Raw genomic sequence first — 23,798 nt, forward strand, 5'->3', positions numbered from 1 at the left:
TAAACTAGTAATTTTGAAGTAATACTATTGGTTATAGTTCCTTCCGTCAAATACGGAAAAGATGCAGTCGCCATTTTACATCGTCGATTTTTACATCGTGTGTGTGCACTTTGCGAGTTAAATTCTTACTACGTGGACATAAAACATTTAGTGGCATATTTTTATTAATTTTTAATTGGCAAAAGTTGATAAGAGAATATGGGACGTAAAAAGAAGAAGCAATCAAGACCCTGGTGTTGGTATCCTTTTCTAAAATATCCTTTATTAGAGGATACTTTACGTAACTATATTTTTAGATCATAAATCAAAATTACAATTACATTATTTTTATAATCGTATGAGTTTAAGTATTCTAACATTCTACTAATGTTTGTATCATATTTTATTGCTACATCTTAGTTTGAAATTCGAAAGTACCTAATTTATCGTAGAACATTTTTAACCTGCTCAGTAAAAGCCTGTGACGAGTTAAAGTGGCTGAATACATGAGAAATCGATATTTCGTTAGTAACTATATTTGACTATATTTCTTTCGTAATTGTGAAGGTATTTATATATACGAAAAATGATAGATTGTTTAATTTCATATTAGTAAAGTATTTGTTGAGAAAAATCTTATAAATGCTCGTTCTAATATCTTATTTTGGCCGAGTTGCTATATTATTTAGTAAATAAAAGAAAAGATATAAAATTTTAATTGCTACTATGAAATATAATGTTCAAATATTTATTTTTATTTTTTAAGAGAATTTGAGTAATAAAAGATTTAAAATTAGAAAATTATTTTTATATTATTTCGATTACGTTCATCAAATACAACAAAAAGAATTAATTTAAAAATCAAGATTTATATACATATATTTTATTATATATTCCTGTGTTATATTTGATATGTTTCTGGAAGATTATATGTAGATTATATGTGTGTGTATATATATACACATATAAAATTTGGATTTGAAGCTAGCTATAATGAATTAACAGTGTTAATCATATCATTCATTTTCTATATACCCTATACATAATCCTATGTTATATCTTGTTTAAAGAGAATTAATCTTCTAAGATGTTATTATAAAAGTATAAAAAAAATTATTTCTTGATCTTCATTAAATTATTAAATTAAATTGGAGAATTATATCACAAATAATAAAATTTATAGCTTCATAAATAACTCATATTTATTACATAATTTCATACAAATTAAATTATTAAAGATTTAAAAATATATCAGTTTAAATTTTTTTTCATTTTATTATTATGCACTGACATTAGCATTTAATTAATACTAATATCAGACATGTACATATGTTTAAACACATGGCAAATTATATTATTTTTAGTGTTATAAATCAACGTATTTGTATCAATCTTATAGATGAGTTAAAAATGGTTGAGGATATAAAAATACACAATACGTGTGTATTTTGAATACATATATGTTAATTATCCAGGTTATTGAGTGATATCTTTTTATTTTTATACTTTCATATTGTTCCTAATCAATTTATAAAGGTATTGTAATAGAGAATTTGAAGATGAAAAGATTCTTATACAACATCAGAAAGCAAAACATTTCAAATGCCACATATGTCATAAGAAGCTTTATACGGGACCAGGACTTAGTATACATTGTATGCAGGTAATGTTATTAGCTATATAATATACAAATATATTGTTATATAATTTAAAAATTTGAGGGTACATAGATACCAAAAGATTACAATATTGTTTCAATTTTTTAGGTACATAAAGAAGCGATAGACAAGGTACCTAATTCTTTGCCGAATCGAAGCAATATTGAAATAGAAATTTATGGCATGGAAGGCATACCACCAAACGATGCGAAAGAGCATGAAAGACAAAGAAATGGAGGTAGACCTGGTTCACCAAGTTCTGGTGAAGATGAACCAGTTCGAAAAAAAGCAAAACCAGAAGGTTTATTAGGTTCTGCACCAGGAGCAATGCCTACAGGTTCCAACATGATGCCAGGTGTAATGCCAGGTATGGCAGCTCATCCTGGTATGCCACCAATGGGATCGTTCCCACCACCCATGCATCATATGATGGGACCTATGGGTCCTGTAGGTCCACCTTTCATGGGTCCTGGGTATGTATAACTTATTCTTTTAAAACCAGACAACGCGAAAGAAGAGTTAAATATCTGATATTAATTTAATACAAGTTAGGTAAATACAATCTAAAGTTTTTAAATTCGTATATATACATATATATATATAAATAAATAAATAAATATATATATATATATATATATATATATTTAATAGAAAAAATATGGAAATAATAGGATAAAGCAATAAATTTTTTCTTTTTTTATAGTATGATGCCTGGAATGCCGGGTATGCCTCCAGGTATACAACCACCAGTATCTGGTGCATCCATACCACCAACACGACCATTATTTCCAAGTGCTGCAGCTGTTTCAACAACTGCGTCTACATCTGTGACTTCTCCTTTGGGTACAGATTTTAAACCAATTACGTCAGTGGCTGGTGGATCTATAGGACCTGTGAAGCCAACATTCCCTGCATATAGTAATACAGATAGTAGTACCACTACTAACAATAATATTGGTAGTGATCAAAAAGTAAATCTTATAGCCACTACTAGTGCTGCCATTAAAATCATTCATCCGCCAGAAGATCTCAGCCTAGTATGTTGATTATTTTTATTACTTATATGCTGATAGTAAATATAGAAAGCGAAAACAAAAATTATATGTTGTAGGAGGAAATTAGAGCAAGACTTCCAAAATATCAGCGGCGACAAACGCAAGAAACTCGAACTGTGCAAACTGCTGATGCCAATCAGCAAGCTGCTGTATTACAACAGCAGCAGCAACAACAACAACAACAGCAGCAACAGCAGCAACAAGCTGCTGTTGCTAATGCAGCTGCTGCATTTCAGGATCAGCAACAGCGACAACAAGCGGCATTAAATGCACTTCAGCAGCAACAGCAGAGATTTCAGCGACCTCCACAAGCAGTAATGGTTCCTGCATCTGCAGCAATGCCTGTTAGTTCTGTTGCACTGATGGCACCGCTTATGCGGCCCACTATGACCCTAGCTGCACCTGCTCTGATTCATGGAGGTAACATGATGCGACCGCCCCCCATGGGCCTACCACCAGGTAAGTCTCTATAATTTTAAATACTCATCTCTATTTCAACGAGAGCACCTCATCAATATTCATTAATCTACGTAAATATTATCAAATTTGTACCAAATTATTTTTATGTGTCCTTTCCAGTATCATATCTAGAATTATTGGAGATGTATTGAGTAATTGTCCAATGCAATTTTATTGCACTACATTAAGTGAAGTTAAGATAAAAAGTTATTTCTTTTTCCATAATAGTTTTTAACATAAATTAATATTTCTTTAATATTTCGATATTTACTTCTTTCAAAAATGGTGTGGAACCATATTTAAAGTATTTGAGGTAAAACATATTAATGTGTAAATATCTATGTATAGATGCAATAGGATTAACAATTCAAGAGTATCTAATGTATTGCATATACATCTTATGGAATACATATATATATATACAATATATATTCTTAATCACAAATATATAGTAGATTTTACTAAACAGCTTAAGCCAATAACTTTTTTGTTTGTGCTATAAAATGATCATATTAGCACTAATATAGGAAATATTAAATGTTTTTTAATTAATGGGATAAGACAATAAATTTTTATTCAGACAATAAATTTGCCCAAAAGCTGGAGGTTGCTTTTAGTAGACATATAGATAGATCATTAAGACAAAATGTTTTCCTCTGACATGCAGTATAAATATTATACCTTTGCACATCATCCATTACTATGCAGCCCTTACCTTCTGTTCCCAACAAAAAATTAAACTTGCCCGACGGCTAAGAATGTGTTATAGATGAATGAGAGTCACAGAAGACAAAAAATAGTGTTGGGGAAAGGGGTCAATTTTTATCAGGTATACAAAAAATATATTAAACACAAGACCATTAAAGGAAAAAAGAGGAGAAATTACATATGATCGTTCTGATATTAGCATGTTTAGAATTCATCCGTATGCCAAAATCAACGACAGCGTGTCTTGTACGTTTATGTTTTAACGGTGCGTTTGCAGGGCGCCCAGTCACTCCTTGGTGAGTGTTGAACGAACCCAGTCTGGTTACTAAAACCGTGTATTATACAAACGCAACAAGGTTGGTCCTTAGCAATTAGCATGCAGTGAACTGGCATATCTATCTATTTATCTATCTGTGTATACATATATATATATGTATACACACACAGATATATATAATATATATGATATATACTCATATTCACATATATATAATATATATGTATTATCTATTTCTCTTTATATATATCTATATATACATCATTATATTTTTTATTATTCTTATTAATTAATATTATTATTGTTATTATTATTGTCATCATTGTCACATTAATATATCTATATATATATTTCTGTATATTTATATTATTGTCACTGGGCAGGTGGGTCGAGCGGCCAACGATATTGCATCTGTTCTGATTCCTTCAACGCCGGACAGCAACACTTTAATTTTGGACACACGACTTTTTGGACATGAAATGCCTCTTCTTGAAACTAGTGTACTCGGTATCAGAAGTACGATCACACTAGATTTATGGTTAAAAGCAGGCATATGTATATGTATGTATATTATACGCATAAGTCTGCTTTTCAACTACGATAGAGAAATACGCGTTATATATATACATATATATTCATCGACCGGTAAAAGCAATGTGAAATTAATTCGATTTTCGGCCGCTCGGCTGGTTCATCGTACATACAATTTTTTTTCTTTTCTGTTCCACTAGCCTCATTAATCACTATCTCGACTTAATCATATTCTTCTTAGGACTCACTTGCCAATATCTCGCCAACCGTGTTTTATCATCCTACCTTCTCATAATTATATATGAAATCCTGGTGTTGTGATATAGTAGTGAAAAAACCGCTTTTTGGGCACGGTACTGACAGTCGTTCGAAGTTGTTATTCTAAGTAAAAGATAAGGAAAACAAGAAAGGAGGAAAAAGCAGAAGAAACATTTTTGTTTGTTTATGCTGATGCATAATTTCAATAATAACTATTCCTTCCTTCTTTATATTTCTTCAAGGGCTTCAAATTTTTTTAGTTTCAGATTAAAAGTAAAATATGAATTGCTACTTCGATGGTTCTATATTATTTATTATTTATTATTATATCAGCATTGTTGATATCAACAAATTTGTTCTACATCATTTTTCACAAAAACTTCTCTTATCTTTTTTAACAAATTTTTTAAATGAAATAGTATATTACAACAAAAAAAGACGAAGGAAGGGATCATTTGTTATTGTCACTGTTTTTGTTATTGTTGCGTGTATTATAATAGAAAGAGACGCAACAAGAACGAACGTAATGTATTTCCCTCACACCATAGCCTACCTTTTGTGTCACACAGATGATCTTAGATATTTCAAGTCAAGTTACAGTAAGTAAATAATTTCACGTTATCCAATATATACAAAAGTATAACTCGTATATAAATCTAAATGCAGCTATTTCTAATACGTATATCAAATGATAGACAATGATGAGACAGTCTAATTTAACATTGACGAATAAGGGGATTATAATCTTTTCGCAGTTATATCACGTAATAGTGAATACTGTTGATTAGAATGAAATTCTAAGCAAAACAAATTTCTGAAAAATAGAAATTAATTTGAATAATACAAAAAGACTTATTATGTACAGGGTGTCTACGAAATATACAAAAAATGTAGGAACGTTTTTTTATTGTTCCTTTTTCGTAGATTATGATGTATATATTAAATTTTTCTTTTAAAGTTTTCAAGGTTATTTGAAGCTCGTTTTGCATCGTTTAAATGCTATATGCCATACTACAATAAAAGAGCAAAAAAGTCAAATTCAAATCGTTTTCATATGGTTTTGAATCAATGCAAAGTCACAATAGAGATGATAATGTAGAAACAGACAAGTATTACTTTTTATTTACTTTGTTTCTGCGCAAGAATAACTATTTGTTGTGACATATTTGCACATGCACCCGTAATTCGACTCTTCATATTTTTCATGTATCCTCAATATATCCTCATAAAAAAAATCTAAGGTATTAAGCCCGGTCATCTTGCAGGCCAATTATTGTGTTCCACTACATCCAGCTTGGGAATTTGTGTAAGCTAGATTCATAATCTTAAAGTGATGCGAATGTAACGAATGTTGTCGCAACAGATTGGAAATTACTGTAAAAATCTTTGGACCATTTTGTAGTTATTTTCGTTTAAAGTAAATGATTTTCCACGTGTTAGAATAAATGTATTCAAGATAAATAGTTGCTTTTCGTTTTCAAACATAATACTGCTGTGTTTAGTAACTGATGTGCAAATTTTGAACGTACAATGCAAACAAAGGGAGTAAAAGAACAAAAAAATTCTATCCTTGTTTGTTCCAACATTTTCTCTATTACGACCTTACATTCATTCAAGGTCATTTGGAAGTAACGTTTTGAATTTGTTGTGTTTTTTTTACTCTTTTATCATACGAAAACAGAAGTATGATATCCCATTTAAAAAATGCAAAGTGTCTTTCAAATAATTTTGGAAATTTTAAACGAAAACTTGTTTATTTAAATCGTCGTAACCCATGTGAAAAACAATACAAAAAATGTACATCTTTTCATGTCATCTACCGTTTGGCTGTTATTTCAAATGGCAGAGATTAGTAGTCACCCTACATATATAAAACATACAAAGTAAAATATACAACATGCATTCACATTATTACAATTCTTTGAAATTAATAAAAATCATACTTAAAATTAGTATAGAAAAGAAAAATTATCGTTTAATATCTATTTTATCATCCTGTATTTATTCGTAGATGCTCTTTTATCATATCTAGTGCCTTGAAAGTTCGGCTGGCAGCCGAGCGATTCGCTTACATTATGAAAACTGTAATCGTCAAGTGAAACTACTCGTTTATGGTGTGAGGTTTTACGTGGTATCACTTTGGGATTTTGTTATGACTTGTATTGCATATGCGGCACATTGCATGCTGAGTTCGATTCCTCATATAGTTTGACCATTTGCATTTATAAAATCTTAGATAGACGTAGGTGTGCTGCAAATAATAAACTCTTCTGGGTGTATAATGTAGTCCTAGAAAACTTGAGACTATATGATTTGATCATTTTGCAAAAGAGTACGTATCGGACAAATACAAGTTAATTCAAGGACAATATCACTTGGTATTCTGAACTCTCTTTCTTTTTGTTTTACCTTGGTTTCTATTTTAAAAGTTTGTCTAATAATTTAACCTAAATTTGAATTTATCGTCGAAATCTTTTGATTTATTAAGAAATTTGTTTGCGAATATTGTGCGAGAAAGTGCTATCGACCGGCTGTCAGACAACTTTCCGTCCAGAAGGATAACAATTCTTCTAGATAAATTCAAAATGCATTGAAAGAAATAAGATTAGAACGTATCGTAATTAATATATATATATATAATTTTTATTGAAAAAAGATAACGTTAATAAATCGATGGTTAAATTTGAAAGTATCTTTTACAAATTTTGTAACTATCTTGCGAGATATACTTTTCTACCGAATGACGAGGCGCGATCTCTAAAAAGAAATCTCTAGAAATAAATATAAAATTTTGACCGAATTTGAGAAAGAAGATGGAGTATAAAGAGAGGAGAAGAATGTGTGTGTTCGTACATACGCGCATGCGCGTGCGTTTACGCATAGATACACAGACACACATGTAATTTCATTTTATTTATGTTTGACGAGTATTTTCCCGACGTAAGTATCATAAGAAGATTTTTACAGATTGTCGAAAACCTGTGATATAAGAGATGTAAAAAAGAGAATGGCAGAGAGAAACGATAGAATTATCAGGGATATATGAAATTGACGGTGAAATTGTCGTTTACAGGGATGATCGGAGCTTTGCCGCCAGGAGCGATGCATCCGGCATTCGCAGCTCCAATGGGTTTTCCTGGTGCACCAATGTTAGCTCCGATGATGCATCCACGCTTCAGATGATCACCTCCTATGGACGGGCCCACTCCGCCATTGCACTTCGTGCTCTGGGCCCGCCCCTAAATTTTATTAGGGTCCGGACCTGACTGAGAAGAAGAGACAAGCACGCGTAAAACACGTTAGCTCACGTGGGCACACTTCGTTGATCGGCCGCGGCTGCACTTGACGCATCCTCTCCTACGAAGTTTACACGAAGTTAGCAAAATCTTTGTTTTTTTTTCTAATATCATTATAAACCACATCACGTCAGTGCCTGAGAGGGTTTACCAGGTGCAGTGGAAACGGTCAGTCGTTCCTCTTCCAGACTTTCTTTGCCAGTAAAAAGTTATCGAATAACAAATCTTTTTAACTTTTATACATGGTGTGTGTTCGTGCGCGTGATATCTGCGCAACGTCGTAACTTCTTCCTGAAGGAGTTTAAAATCTCAGGTGAGCAACGACATCTACTCTTTTTTTCTATTATGAAAATAATTTTGTTGTTTGTTTAGAAGGCATCAAATGTTTGATCCTTCGGATTACCCTTTTTATGGATACTTGTTACATTATCTGAGTACCTGGTATTGAAATTGTAGTTATTGAAAAGGATGGGGTGGTATAATGTTGTTAATGGCTGTATGAGCACGAAAGCTTCTGCGTAGAAAACTCGTACGCTACTAATACAGAAACTTTATTGTTGCAAAGTCATGTATAAGGAATTTTACGTTGCTCATCGCGATCGCGATACGCGATTGTGAAATCAGTTCTGGAAGGTGTGTAGGCTTTCGGCTGATTCGTCTAAGTAGAACGAACTTCTATACGAATTTTGGCAGTCTTTTTATTTTACGGTAGACCGTTTCCACGCGCTGTTTCTCAGCCTCTGCACCAGTGTTCTCTTGGAGAGACGCGATCGCGGAAAGGTGGCGCTTCACACTGCAGCTGAGAAAAGGGGGGAGACAGAGAGAAAGTGAGAAAGAGAATGCGCGCGTGTGTGTGTATGCGTGCGAGAGAAAGAGAGAGAGGGAGAGGGAGAGAGATCGCTTGACTCAAATATTTCAATCCATTCTTTTTCCTTTTCTTTTTTTTTTTTTTTTTTTTTAAATTAAAATCCAGTTTTATCCGTTTTACTAAGTGTAATTATGTACATATATGTACAAACGTGCGCGCGCGCGCGCGAGCGCACGCAAACACACACACACACACTAACCGTGTGCAGCTCTTGACTTCTATATGCTTTGTAACACATCAATCGTCTTATTTGATTTCCGTGTTTCAAGAATATTAGAAGATACAAGCCGCAGTGTGAATATTCTGTCGCCTCAGGTTAGTTTATCACAACTTTTATTTTGTTAATGCCCCAGATCGAATCGATTTACTTTTTCGATATAAGTTCATTCATATATTCTTTGTTTACATTTTTTTTATGATGTCTTTATTCGTTTCTTTCGTGTTCTGTTTACTTGCAATAGTGAATTTTCATAAGATATTTTATTTTCACGAGAAGAATATGTAGATTTTCGTAATATTTGGTAACATATTCATATATGTGCGTATGCCACTGTGTCATCTAGCTTGCATATTTTAAATATTTCCATCGTTATTAATTACATAAAAAATATTTATGTACTAGATTGACCGAGATGAGGGAGCAACTATAGCTATAAAATTTTGTTTAAAATCTTTTCCTCGAGATTTCAAAGAATTATTAGTATTTTTTCAAAACACTGCTATATCTTATTACTTGTATATTTGTAAAGGTAATGAAAAGATACAAGTTGATATAGATATTGAATAACGTTCGTATAGCTGTTCAGCAAAGAATAACATTTTAAAATCAGTTGCATTTCTATCGTAATATTTAAATAAAAATAATAACTTAAGAAAATAACTTATTTCTAATATGAAAAAGTAGATAAAACTAATAGTTGTCTTAAGTATCTGTACTTTGATATTTTAAAATAGCAAAAAGTAAAAATTTATTAAAATATTTATTTGTTTCAAAATAATATATAAGCCAGAAATTAATAATTGAAATCTTGGAAGATTGGGTTTAAACAAAGGTTGTTGCAATATTTGTTCGTGCAAACCAGAAATCTGAATTGTTTTCTCAGAGAATTAGCAAAGACAGAAGCAAATATTTTAAGAATTAACGCGGTTAACTTTTTATATTTTTATATATAGGTATCTATCTCTACACATTTTTATACATTTTTACACATTTTTGAACAAAATTCAATCATCTTTTATGATTTTATTTTTGATTTATTAAATCATTTCTTATACCTAACGAGTTATTTTCTCTTATCTTTTTGTAAAAGTTGTTACAGAAGTAGAAATTAAAATTAAAATGAATTCTTGTTTAGATACTCTAACATTAATTAAACAAATAATTTTACCTTGTTGTTTAAATAATATGTACTACTGTCTGGAAACTTTAGATAAATTCATTTGTTGTCATCTTTTACAAAAATAATGTAATTTAATATTTTATTACTTAAATCTTCTCCCTTTCAAGAAGCGAAAAATAAGATAAAATGAAATTATATATTTCGAATCTGTGGTAGTAAAATCAATTTTTTCTTTCGGGTTTATATTTCATTATTCCATTTGTTAACATACATAGAAACAGTATACTGCTTCTATATTACAGAAAGTATTTTTGATTTTTCTTTATAAAGTCATGCGTAAATCTTTTAAAATAAAATGATAAAATAAAATTCGACGATTTGATGATATTACTTTTAAATTGTTCCGTTATAGAAATCCGAAATTGATTATATGAATTCAATTACGAGATATGATTGAAGAAACCATAATGAGATATTATTACATTGTGACGTTTGCATGTTGAGAAGAAAATGAAATGATAAAAAGTTGATCGTTATTTAGGTGTATTTGCTTCTGTCGTTTTGGTTTCATTCAGAATAGAATTATGTGATTTGCTAACATATTCATGACGTAACTTGTAGTTAGCAAGTAATATTACGGGATGATTATCTCTCGAAGTTTGTGCAATTTAAATTATGATTGTAATTTATTGGTGTCGACAAGAAGTAGAAGTGATCGATTCGATCTGTGAAGCCCTCTTCCTTTGCAAGGAACGTGTTGGCAACACATGAGTGAGTGGTAAGTACAGAGGGTGCTCAGGAAAACCGATATCAGCTCTCTCTACACTCGACTCACACCGGTTTTTCTTTACTTTACCCTAGGCCAAATTACCGATGTTCCGATCGTCGAGTATTTATAGCTGTTTCGACATTGTTATTTATACATATGTGTATAGAAACAGTGATTTCGGCGATTCAGCAGGTATATATATTAGTAATCAAATATATTAGTGTTGAGTTTCGTTATAAACAACAAACTCTCTACGATCGGATAAGATTCGATTCATCGGAAAAATTCCTATTTTCTCTCTTTGTCTCTTCCACATTATTATTATTATTATTTCTTTATTTTCTCTTTTATCATTTTATTATTTCTTCAGGGTGTCTATTGATAGGAAAACGAAACCATCTTTATGCAAAACCATTGTAGATATATTTAAGTTAGTATATTAGAATCTTAACAACGATAACTTGCGATGAATTATGAGATGAGAAAAAGGAAAACTATGTTGTTTGTGGAATTAGATAGTATCGTAGGTTGGCGGTGATTGGATCTTTATTTACGAAGATTTTAATCGCCACAGCTTGAACTTTTTATACGTTTCATGCTTTCAGAGAAACGGAAATCGGGCACGTAAACGTATTACGAAAGTGTGGCGAAGACGGTGCAAGAGGAGGCTGCAAACTAAAGCCATGGGGGAGATATTTTCTCCTTACTGTATGTTGATGATAATAGAGATTATGAATTATTGTACAAAGTTAATTGTAATTCAGTTGGTTTGACTGTGAAAATACGAATTCGTCTAAATCACTTTTTTCACTTCCTAAAGGTTCATCACCTCAGTAGGCACCCTGTTTGTCTATTCTTTCTCTCGACTTCTATCATTACTTCGAGAAAAATTATGAAACAGCATACCGCGCCGTACAACACGTGTACGTACCTAAAACAACTACGCATCGTTATGAATATACTTCATTTTCAGGGGTTGTCTTTCCGAATCGTGTCTTTCCGCTCTGCTGTCGTTTCATCGGAATCAGAGGTGATCTACCGTGTCTACTTTTAACAGGCCGATAGAATTCAGTGCTGCGGAAACACTCCCAGCCTCGAAAATCGTTTCTCGTCTCTCGAGGCTGTTCAACTACGGCCAGACATTGTTTCTTTCATTTCGTTTTGATTGTGAGATTCGGCAGGACAATCTGACGACAGAATTGGACATGTAGAAGTTCTGTTATTTATTGAGTGTCACATTATCAACTTGTTCCGAATAAAGACGTTCTGTGGAAAGTTCGAAAGATTGGGTATAGTCTGTCATTCTGGGAACTATTTCCTTTCAACATATTTCTCTTTCTGCTAGAACGAAAATATACTTAATGCGTATATCGTATATGTAACTGATTCTAATAGATGAACGCGTATATTATTTCTTATTGTCGTTTTTTTTTATTACTATCTTTTTACGTACTTGTACATAGACGAAACGGTTCAATTTACGTATGTATTTCACTTGATATATATTTTCCTCTTATTGTATAATATCAGTTCTAGGTAAAAAGATAAAAATGATAGAAGAGGTACATTGATAAATTTTGTCCCAGAATGGCGGGCGATAGCCACATATTGTTTCAACCAATCACAGCTCTGACCGCTGTTGGACCTTATCGGTCCCTTGCCTGAAGGCAGGCGATTGTTTGGACCTACCGTCCTAAAGTCGAGGTACTTGTTTTATTCCCAATTATATTAATTAGAATTTTGAAATATTTTTCTGTATGTTATTCAATATTTTGCCGTTGAATCTATAGTTAATCCTATATACGTTACGTCGATCATATTTCTTTAAACGACCGACCACTTGTTCGAAAGTAAAGTTTAGTTTGCAAAATGCAATTGATAAATTAGAGATAAAATAGATTGGGAACTATCATAACCTTGGCTGCGTGGACGCGTGGCTGGACCGAGAAACAATATCAATTGTAATCGATAATGAGTCGTGGGTAAATCGTGTTAACTGACTCGATCGTTCGAAATGTTGGAACGAGAAAATTCTTCCGAAGCTTTTTGCGAATAAAACTTTTTCGTTCCTGACCTTTATTTTGTTTTATTATTATTGTCGTCGTTGTTGTTACTGTTGTTATTATTATTATCATCATCATCATCATCATCATCATCATCATCATCATCATCATTATTATTATTATTATTTCAAATTTATTATTTTCGTCAAGTAGCCTTCAGAATTTCGCCAATCGAGGCGACACTTGTAATGTAATAATTTACTCTGGAACGTTTCAAATGCTGCTCGAAGCGGTATAAAAGTCGGTGCCTTTCTTTTTTTCTCGTTCAACAATTCGATCGTTCGTAGAATGCTTAGCTGGCTCTGTGTGTATATCGATACACCTGTATCTTACGTTGCGCAAGAATCCTTCATCATCCTGTTCCTTTTTACGCTAATAATGTCTTTCCACTTGGTGACAGCGGATGCACGATTCGCTCGTGGGGATCGCTTTGCTCGAAGAACCGGTAACACGGTGGCTCTTTGTCATTCTAATATCTTTATAGAGCGGCTCGAAGCACCGGAAATTAAGTGCTACCTTTAAAACGATATTAGAATTACCGACCTTCCACTTCACCATAATATAATTTCCTTATATTTTCTGTGTGTATCTATCGTTTCTAGATTTTGTCTTTTCATTAAGTAGTTTATTGTATGAGGATTTGATGGTCAAGTGACAGTGTATAAGTCTTTTTTACACGATACAAAATTCAGTTGAACCGCAATTTATAGAAAATTAGGTTAAATCTGCGATTCAGTTGATTATTATTTGAATCTATTTGTATTTGTTTACTTTGAAATTTGTTTATCACTATACGATTTGTACGATGCAATTATCGAAATCGAATTTTAGGTTGCACTTTATTCCTGCACGGACCGCTTACAGAAATTAGCAGTAGTTTCTACTCTTCTACAGCCTTGTTGTTTTCAGCTGACTGCGCCTGAGTAGAATGGAGAATTGTTGTCAAAGGACTATAGAGAGCAATAGGTGATACGTACACCTGTATCTCGTTGAAATAATCAATAAATGATAATTGTTTGATAACATAATGATCGCGCGGTATCACGAATGAGATCATCGTACTTTTTGTTACTCTTCAAAAAGTTTTCACAAATTTGCTAAATTGCTTTTAGACCGGTTTTACAGAGAGATACGTGTATCGTGATATATCATATATAGCGATGTTTTGTCTGCCGCTCTCGTACGAAAAGTATCGTTGCCAAGATACACGAAATGAGTATCGCGATATTGCATCTCAGGAGAATCGTCGTGTGAACGTTTCCATCGGTGTACATGTATATTCATATGTACGTATCGCGATACGCATATCTGGTGTGTGAAACCAGGTTTACAGTTATGATTCTTCGTTTCTTTCGTAGTAAGAATTATATGGCACACTGAGCAAACTAAGAAGTCGATGATATTAATCGTGGTAACGCGTACCTTTTCTTTTATATTTTTCAATCTAGTAACGAACACCTTACCTTAAGGGCTTGCAGTATTAAGAAGTATAAAGTGATAGTTTCGTTCAAGTTTGCAACTGCAAATAGCAGTTGTTTACATATATCTGTGGACATATTTGGATTGTGTAAATGTACATCAGTATCCATGTTCTGGGATATTCTAATATAGAAATAAACAGCGATAATATTCGAGAGTTGTAGATTAGGACTTTAATTTTTTAACTTTAATAATTTACTTTATATTTTATCCATTGACTTGTACAGAGAACCTATCAAAATTTTCGGTTCCAATGAAATTTGCGAATTTGTATAAATAGAAAAATAATGAAAGTTGTCAGTCGTGTAGAATTTCCAAACTACTTGATTAATCGAGCTACGTGGATTTGACATGCTACATGGATAAGCTTTTGCTATATAAGAAAAATGTATAGTATACGTGATTTTCTTTTCAACTGAAAATTACCTGTAGAGTACATGCTACATCTTGTGAACTGAAAACTGTTGAAATGACAAAAGTAGTATAGAAAGTGACAACAGATGAAGAAAATGGCATTAGAAAATTATCTTCAATGTTTGTGTTAAAAGGGCATAATATCGTTGCATATTCCGTGTTGTCATGTAAAACCATCTACGGTGTAAGCGATCGTGAAAGTGAAAGCAAGCTGTATAATAGGGAGCATTCGATCGACCTCGAAATCGCGCAACTGCTCGCTCAGCACGATGCCTAGTCAAACCTGTTAAGAGGAATCGAGTACCAGCGTTAGAGAGCGAGTGCATTATTTAAAGGCTATAAAAATGCATGTTGTGTGAGTGTGCAGGAGCCATAGTTGTGTCTAATGATATAACGAATTTTCTAATTAGCGAAATTGTTTCGATCGTTATAGATTCTTCACCAGTAATCTTATAGAAGTTAAATTTTATAGAAGAGTTAAGAAGTAAAAGCCTATTTTCATCATTAAAAAGATTTTGTTCTATCTTCGACTTAATTTTTCATATACTCCCTTCCTGGTTGTTTCAATGTAGTATAATTGGTGTTATTATCGTCATCACATTCTTTCATCAAAGGATGCAGTTGTAGAATTACAGAGTTTGACCAGCAACGTAATTAGGAAACACATGAACGTGTGTAAACCATATTACGTCGTGGGTACATTAATCGATGCTTGATCAAAACATAAATAACAGAGAAGTCTCACGGAGAAGAGCAATTGTCTACGAAAATGCTTTGCATACAATCTTCAGTTCAGCCGTTCTAACAACTTTCACTTGGAATTTACGTCAAAGGGAAGTGAACTAACTAACTTAGCGATAAATCAGTTTACAATTAAGTTTTATTTCACACTTCGTATTTCATTTTATATTACTTTTCTCCCCTTTGTTTTGTTACCTTATGAGAAATCTGCCATGTCGTATTTTCTATTCACTTTCGTAATATTTTCTTATTATTCTTAGCTGACGCGATACAGACTTTTAGGTTTATCAGTTCCTTTCTTTATTAAAAATTTCTCTATTTATTCATTTATTTATATAACTCTTTTTAATTGATAGATATATTTAGAAAAGACATCACCGTTTAGTAAATTATGTTTGAATTACTGTTATAAAGTCGATCTAAAAAAAATTTTGTGTTTATATGTGTTACAACGAAATATATCGAAAGTATTTCGAAATAAATTTCCTTAAATCTTCTCTAAAAAAAAATTGGAAGAAGTGAAACGCATGGAAAGTGGAACGTCTTAAAAAGGCACAAAAGGTAAGTTGTACAATGTTTCTTGAGTTGATAATACTAAATAATCCATTTCAAGTTGCAATTCTGCACCTGAAGTATTGTTGTTCGAGAAAGTAGAAAGCATGCTATTTTTCATTACTTTTTCATTGAAACAATATTTAAATACATGTAATTCTCTTGTATGATTTTCTAAAGAATAAGCAATATTTAGTTAAAATACTTCTTATAATTTGTAAGATATTAAGATTATTCTCAAATTACACATTTCGAGTTGAAGTATGTATTTAAAATGAGATATAGGAAAATTACATTCTATCGTCAATTATATTCTGATTATTCGTCATCACTGTGTCAGTAACGAGGTTCTCGTTATAATTTTTAATATAAATTTGTTTCGCATTGAAAATGTAAAAAATAATTTATTAGAGGATAAAATCTTGGTTAGCGATAATAATAGCTAAATTTCTTTTTTTATAAATTGTATTTCTTGGTGTAATATATATTTTTACGACTATAGGCGCTTCTCGATTTGCAAACTTACATAAGTATGATCCACATAGTGAAACGAATGAACGGCTACCGGACACTTTCCTACAGTTTACTTAAGTTGAGTTATTGTTCTTTTTTACTATATAGCTACGTAATGGATTAGCGGAGAACGACGACGAATCGTGGTATTTTAACAAGTTTGTCCAGCGGATGAATAATCGGCAAGCTTTGAACGGCATCGAAACGGTACTGCGGGAGAACGTCTCTTTCATTTCTCGGACGAATCCTTATGTTAGTTTGTCGCGTGTTGTCGACGCGATAGTACTTTGCGTGTTTCAGTCTGTCGCGACATTTCTCAACTGGAACGACAGGGAAACGGTAAATAAATGAACAATGTGAACAATTAACGTGTATAAGAAAAAGAAAACAGTGATTGATTAATAATGCTTTGTTGTTGATAATTTTGGCAAAAAATTGCGACTATTTAAGTACAGTAAAAATTTTTCTTGAAAAAACATTCGAACGTTAAACTTTTTGCGAATAACAGATACTTGCGTAACAGACTAATTGACAGTTTAAAGTATCACATTTTTAATTTCACTCTGCCGAGTGTCTTATTGGAACAATTTGTACTATATTTCTTGTAAAAACTTGACATCTCTATCAAATTTACATTGACACTTAAAACATCTTTATGATACTTAGTATATTTATATTATCATATTTTTGCTTCCAAACAAAGATATATAGAAATATCACTCAACTTAATATTTAAGTGCTAAAAATAGTATAGCATTGTGATATAGTAATGATTTTATTAAACGTCACAAACGATGTTAAATTCATAATTTACATGAACATTAGTTTTGTTAAAATAGAACATGCCTTGAAGTTCAAAGACCTTAGGAACTGGACTGTATATAAGTAAACTTTTCTGTTTTTCCAACTATTTAAACCGAGACTGTTCATTGAAAATATGTAGATCACGATTTTGTATACGCAGGATGTCAAAATTAACGATTTCGTTCGAAAATTTAAATTTATATGACAGTAATATTGAAAATACAGAAAAATATATTAGATCCGCGTTTGTTACTTACCCGCTAAATATTCTCCAAAAAATAACAATCTTTTAAATAAATTAAGCATTCGATACTGTCGAGTAATTTTATCGGTATTAGAAAAATGGAGAAAACATGTTTGAAAGAAACGATTTGTACATTTATAAAGTTAACTAACAAAGAATAATTTTGAAAAAATTATAATATTTAAAGTTTACAACGCGTAAATGTAGCTTCCTTACTTCTTTATATGATTTCTAATTTTTCATTTACTTCCAATGCTCAATGCATTATTAGAGATTATGGTTAGCAGAAAATTTAGTTTTTCAAATTTAGTTTAGTATCAATTACAATAGAGTATATATTTAGGTAAATTGTACTAAAAATGTATAGAATTACATTATAGAAGTACCTAAAACTGTGAAAATTTTCTAACTCACGGTAAATGTAGTCAGTTTGTTGACCCACTTTACTACCGTGTGATTATTTGGCTTGTACGATAGAAAGTATGATTGCATTAAAGATGTAAGTTCTGGTTGTTAGTGTCATATTGTTAATTTTCCTAATATCCGTAGTATGCGTGTAGTTATATATATCAAATTTCCTAAATATTTCAAGAAAGATGAAGTTTACTCATAGAAATAAACCTATTACATATATTTCTTCCTCATTTATTATAGAATGACTACTTAAATACTCAATCAAGTGCCTATTAATCAAGTATTTAAATATTAATCCAGATAAATAGCAATGAAAGTTGGAGGAAATCAAACCAGACATTTATATGTGTCTGCCGGAAAGTTTTCGAAGAAACACATTTTATTTCATAATTTTGTTTAAAAGTTACTAATATATTAGATCTATTACGAAGATTTTGAAATAATATATATGGTAACTTCGATATATCGCTCTGGATATTCATTTTGTTGAAGGTACAAGAAATTAATTTCATTTTTTGATAGCTTTATTCAACTTCTATGGTTATAAATACAATTCTTCGTACTGAAGATCTATTTTTTTTTTTTCGTAAATATTTGTTTTCTATTGCGGCACATTTTGATTATTATAGCATTCTGATTCTGATATCAGTAGCTATCAGCAATGTAATTAACATTCATGTAATACTTTATCGTTCACTTTTATTTTTTTATCGTATAATATTGTTCACAATGTTGTTTCCGATTTACACGATTGTGTTGTAATATTCTCTTATACTTCTGTCATATTGTTGCATCAATGTATAGTTTATTATCAATAGTATAAATATATATATGTGCATAAATTCCATGACAAATTAGACTCCCGTTCAAAGAATTACAGACAAATTTCTGGGCCGTTCAATTTTGAGGAATGTTTTACTTGTGAAAAGCATTACGTACATATTAGTATGCTCCAATTAAATATATTTATGTTCGAAATCTTAGTAAATATGTACACGTGATTTAAGAAATGGAAAAGAAAAGAAAGAAGGATGTCAAATGGTGTAATTTAGTTTCGTAATAGTCTTCGATAACATTAGGTAAAACTCGTGCTGTATATACAAACATAAAATTTGACCGAAAAAAGTGAAACATTCTGTATATTAATCAATAAGAAGTTTTAGTAGCCGAGATTGAATGTAAATACTTTTGTGAAACGCATACGGTTCTAATTGCGATGTTAGATCGGTAATACTTCTTCCATCTATACGATGGTACTTTACATATAACAAAAATTTGCAATTATAATTCTGATAATTTACATGCGGTATTCATTAATTCTATCGTAATGCTAATTTGTAGTGTCAACGCGGCAAAAGTCTATTCTAATTACAGAATCAGGAAATCAAAATGCGAAGGAAATCGACTCTACCTCTTTTCAACGCACTACTTCAGAGTTATTTTTGGATAATGGTTGTAGCCAGTGATAAACTTCGCGTGGCCTATCAATGGAAACAGCTTGAGTATGAATGGCCAAGTAACGATACCGAACTTCTATTCCCAGAATACAAGCAGGAAGATAATCTTCCCCTTGGCCTTGAGATTACAAATACTAGGATCTTCGTCACTGTGCCAAGATGGAGACGTGGTGTAGTTGCTAGTTTGAATTACTTTTACATTAACGGTAATTACCATCGATGAATAAATGTATATTACACAGATGTTAAGCTTTAGTGAATAGGGCTTAGCAAAATGACTTTAAAACTATAAAAATCGTCTAGTCATTAAATGACTCTAACTCTGAAGTATCCTATTACAGGCAGCAGTATAAATAGATTATTCTTTAAGGAAATATGCTTATTGCTTTGTTTATCTTATGTTTTCGATTACGTAAAATAATAATTTTAGATACACGCGAGTCTCCTAGTTTGATCCCGTATCCTTCTTGGGAGGCGCATCAATATCGAGCTGGAAACGTCCCAGAGATCATTTCAACGTTTCGAATTCGTGCAGATCGCTGCGAAAGACTATGGGTTCTTGATACAGGATTTACTGATATTTTGGATAGTCCAGAACAGCAAGCTCCACCAGCATTACTCATTTACGATTTAACAGACGATCGTTTACTCCGAAAATTTATTATTCCGGAAGATCAAAAAACACCTGACTCTCTTTTTGCAAATATCGCCGTCGAAGATTATTCTTGCGAAGATACATTTGCTTATCTGGCTGACTTAGGTGGTCCTGGACTCGTTGTTTATTCGTGGAAGTCGGAAAATTCGTGGCTTCTTAAACATCATTTCTTTCAACCAGATTCTCAAGTTAGTATCTTTTATTAACGTTAAATATCTAATATTATTTTCCCGAATAAGATGAAGTTCTTATCTATCTTTCTCTACCTGTTAACTATTACTAGATATATGTCATACTTGTTTTTTTCATATAGACGGAGATGCGTAATTAGAATTATTACTTCGATATCTCCGATTCCTCCCATTAACAAATTCTAAATAATCTTGGCATTTCGGAAGATAGGAATCATAGGAAAAAATTTGATCCAATTTATCATGTACATTCCCCTTATTTTTTTAACATTGTAACTTTTAAGGCTGAAGAATTCAATGTATCGGGAATTTCGTTCCAATGGACCGATGGTCTCTTCGGTATGGGTCTTGCACCAACTAACGATGGCTATAGTGTAATGTATTTCCATCCACTTTCTAGCACCATGGAATTTTCAGTTAGTACTAAGTTACTAAGAGATCCTGAACGTGCCACTTCTCCAGGTAATTAAAAGTTTGTAATTTCAGTCAGGACAGACGTAGTTAATTACATCTATAGTTACACGTTATATTTACGATGTTAATTATAATTCGATTTTTATGGGTTTCAGACAACTTCCATGAATTTCATGCCTTAGGATCTCGCGGACATAATGGTCAAAGTAGCGTGAGCTTTTTAGATCCAGACACCGGAGTTCTGTTTTATGCATTAGCTGTTTTGAATGCTATTGCGTGCTGGAAACCTCAAAATACGTTCACAATCGAGCAACAAGATTTTATTTATGTAGATAACGTCACAATGGTTTTTCCCAACGATTTAAAGGTAAATACTTTTATTACTTTCCATATCGAGACTGGAATTTTATATATATGTATACATATATGTATGTATGTACAATTAACTTTGAGCTACATGCGTGTTGGAAACGCCAACTTTTCAGAAACGTAACTGCGATACTGTAATTTATGACTTATCTACGAATGTCTATTCTCTTGCTCTTTCTCGATTCTTTTACTCGCCATATGTTGATATGAATTATTTTTATAGCGACACAAGTTGAACAGACTGAATATACGAGTAAGCACGCAACTGAACTTGAAATTTGTTTAAAAAAATTTATATATAAATAAATTTATATATAATTAGACTTGTGTTTAAAGATCAGTTCTATCTTTGAATAGGTTTAAAACAAAACTTTAAAACAAAGTGATTTAGCCCACTATATTTTTGTTATCCTTTTCATCTCTTTCAAATTATACTATATTTTTTATTAATAACATTATGCAAAATTATTATCAATAATATTTTATGTATTCTTAACCTGCGTTCTGAGAAAGAAAAATTTATTGAGACAGATATTTATTTCCCTTTAGTATTAAAAAAATACTTATAAATAGCTTAAGATAGAGAGTGTTCCACTATCCAAAGATTTTCTTATTCAAATAATCGCGTGTCCCTATAATTTCGAATACATCAAATTCTATTATATTTGTTTTATCTTTTTCGGTACTGAATCATAAGCTAACCCATTTAAATACCGTTTTTTAATTTACTTCCTGTTAATTTTAGATTGATCGAAATGGGAATATTTGGATACTCTCGGATCGTTTGCCTACTTTTATGTACTCTCGCCTGGATCCTGAAGATTATAATTTTAGAATCGTTACGGGTTCGGTTAAAGAGGCTATAAAAGGAACTGTTTGTTCGATGAATCCATCTTCGACTACAAACAATCCGCACGATTCTATGACAGAAGTACAGACAGTGTATCCTAAACATCCAAAAATGGCCGAGAATTCCGGTTACGTTCACAATTCTGAATTGACTTCTATACTGATTATCGTTATAACAATTTTTGTGAGAATATTTGTCTGAGAATATAATTGTATCATTTTTAATAACTCTAACAATTTATGGAGCATTTCTCGAAATATCGAGAATTCGAATTTCGAAAAATATCGATGCTTATATACGAACAGGAAGAGATTGAAACGAGATGCTTAGGTAACGGGTTAAGTAATAAATAAATGAATGTTATGCTTGGTTTTCTCTGTATTATGATATAATCGATTTCTGCAAATGTCGTATATGATTGAGTTTCTTGTGTAATATATGTACCTTAATGTAACGTTTCGTACGCATTCTTGCAGAAAGAGCTATTTTATTTATAATTTACGCATCATCTTGAATTTTGAAATATTGATATTTCCTATAATTACTTAAATAACTTATCTACAACATACAAGTTTTTCCTTGTTATATTTGAATTGCATATAAATATTTTTGGAGGTCTTGATTGTAGTACTTAAATATTGAAGTTTATAAAATACACGACTGATCACATAGTATTATTAGTTATATTATCTATGTTCTCAGTAATAATTAGAATTTAGAAATAATAAGAAAACTCATGGATGGAACATTACTATACCATATTTTACAACTACTGGAAACAAAAAAATGTAATTTGAACAGCTGCTGTTTTATGGAGTTACTAAACTATATCGTCAAAAGTTCGTGTAGAAATTTGTTATAAATAGAGCTAACAGACGTTCGAAAAACGTTTATGTGCTTCGTTCTGTACAATCTGTTATGTGCAGTTGAAAAGATTCGGATATATATTTTGTAAAATTCGATATTTAACAATGTTTATGCTCATAAAAATAGAAAATTTTAAGAAAGTCTGAATTATTATAGAATTAAAAAACCCTAATTGGTAATTGGCATCTGAAACGTAAATAATTAGAATTCAAAGACTTATTTGATATTAATGAAATGGTACATGCATTAATTATGGATGCAATTTATGACTTAATTTTGTAAGAGAGGAAAGAGTTACAATTGACAGTAATTTAAATATATCGCTATATTTAATGTAAAAAGAAAGAATTATTATAATTATTATAAATATAAACATAAATGCAAATACAAATATAGATACAATGACTTTACTGTTATTGCTAGTGTAAATAAAATGTAGTTCATGTGAATTAAACTACGATTTACAATTATATTCTATATCTTCAATAACGAAGTTCATCGTATAATCTTTTCATTATTTATCAAACTATGCACGATATGATATATTTAATATACAGTAGAATTTAATTTATA

At 31.4% G+C, this 23,798-nt stretch overlaps 2 protein-coding genes across 11 annotated transcripts; both read left to right on the top strand.

Annotated features, from left to right (window-relative positions):
• The first annotated feature begins 26 nt into the window (after positions 1–26).
• LOC132905949 (BUB3-interacting and GLEBS motif-containing protein ZNF207) lies at positions 27–12,473 on the top strand. Of its 9 annotated transcripts, XR_009657894.1 has the most exons (8): positions 32–239; positions 1,516–1,642; positions 1,746–2,110; positions 2,341–2,674; positions 2,749–3,151; positions 7,999–8,300; positions 11,804–11,906; positions 12,172–12,473. XR_009657894.1 is itself a non-coding variant. In XM_060957720.1 (6 exons), the coding sequence occupies exons 1-6, from the start codon at positions 199–201 to the stop codon at positions 8,106–8,108; spliced, it is 1,380 nt and encodes a 459-aa protein (XP_060813703.1). In that variant the 5' UTR covers positions 32–198; the 3' UTR covers positions 8,109–9,118. The 9 variants fall into 9 exon arrangements, 1 of the variants encoding a protein (XP_060813703.1); XR_009657897.1 differs by having other exon boundaries at positions 27–239; positions 4,520–8,300; positions 11,804–12,473; XR_009657899.1 differs by lacking the exons at positions 11,804–11,906; positions 12,172–12,473 and adding an exon at positions 4,137–4,215 and having other exon boundaries at positions 30–239; positions 7,999–8,097.
• Positions 12,474–16,940: 4,467 nt separating this feature from the next.
• Positions 16,941–23,032, top strand: LOC132905946 (protein yellow). Of its 2 annotated transcripts, none has more exons than XM_060957717.1 (6): positions 16,941–17,299; positions 19,764–20,085; positions 20,310–20,722; positions 21,010–21,187; positions 21,295–21,506; positions 22,254–23,032. In XM_060957717.1, the coding sequence occupies exons 2-6, from the start codon at positions 19,812–19,814 to the stop codon at positions 22,557–22,559; spliced, it is 1,383 nt and encodes a 460-aa protein (XP_060813700.1). In that variant the 5' UTR covers positions 16,941–17,299; positions 19,764–19,811; the 3' UTR covers positions 22,560–23,032. The 2 variants fall into 2 exon arrangements, with proteins under 2 accessions (XP_060813700.1, XP_060813699.1); XM_060957716.1 differs by having other exon boundaries at positions 19,797–20,085.
• The last annotated feature ends 766 nt before the right edge of the window (positions 23,033–23,798 follow it).

The sequence above is a fragment of the Bombus pascuorum genome, chromosome 4 (genome assembly GCF_905332965.1).
Source record: "Bombus pascuorum chromosome 4, iyBomPasc1.1, whole genome shotgun sequence".
Taxonomy (NCBI): Eukaryota; Metazoa; Arthropoda; class Insecta; order Hymenoptera; family Apidae; genus Bombus; species Bombus pascuorum.

Bases quoted from the DNA above. Each gene is read 5' to 3' on its own strand.
- LOC132905949 (XM_060957720.1), top strand. From the start codon at position 199: ATGGGACGTAAAAAGAAGAAGCAATCAAGACCCTGGTGTTG. The intron at 1,643-1,745 runs GTAATGTTATTA...TCAATTTTTTAG, and splicing joins TTAGTATACATTGTATGCAG to GTACATAAAGAAGCGATAGA. The intron at 3,152-7,998 runs GTAAGTCTCTAT...TGTCGTTTACAG, and splicing joins CCCCATGGGCCTACCACCAG to GGATGATCGGAGCTTTGCCG.
- LOC132905946 (XM_060957716.1), top strand. From the start codon at position 17,132: ATGAATAATCGGCAAGCTTTGAACGGCATCGAAACGGTACTGCGGGAG. The intron at 20,086-20,309 runs GTAATTACCATC...TAATAATTTTAG, and splicing joins GAATTACTTTTACATTAACG to ATACACGCGAGTCTCCTAGT. The intron at 21,507-22,253 runs GTAAATACTTTT...TGTTAATTTTAG, and splicing joins TTTTTCCCAACGATTTAAAG to ATTGATCGAAATGGGAATAT.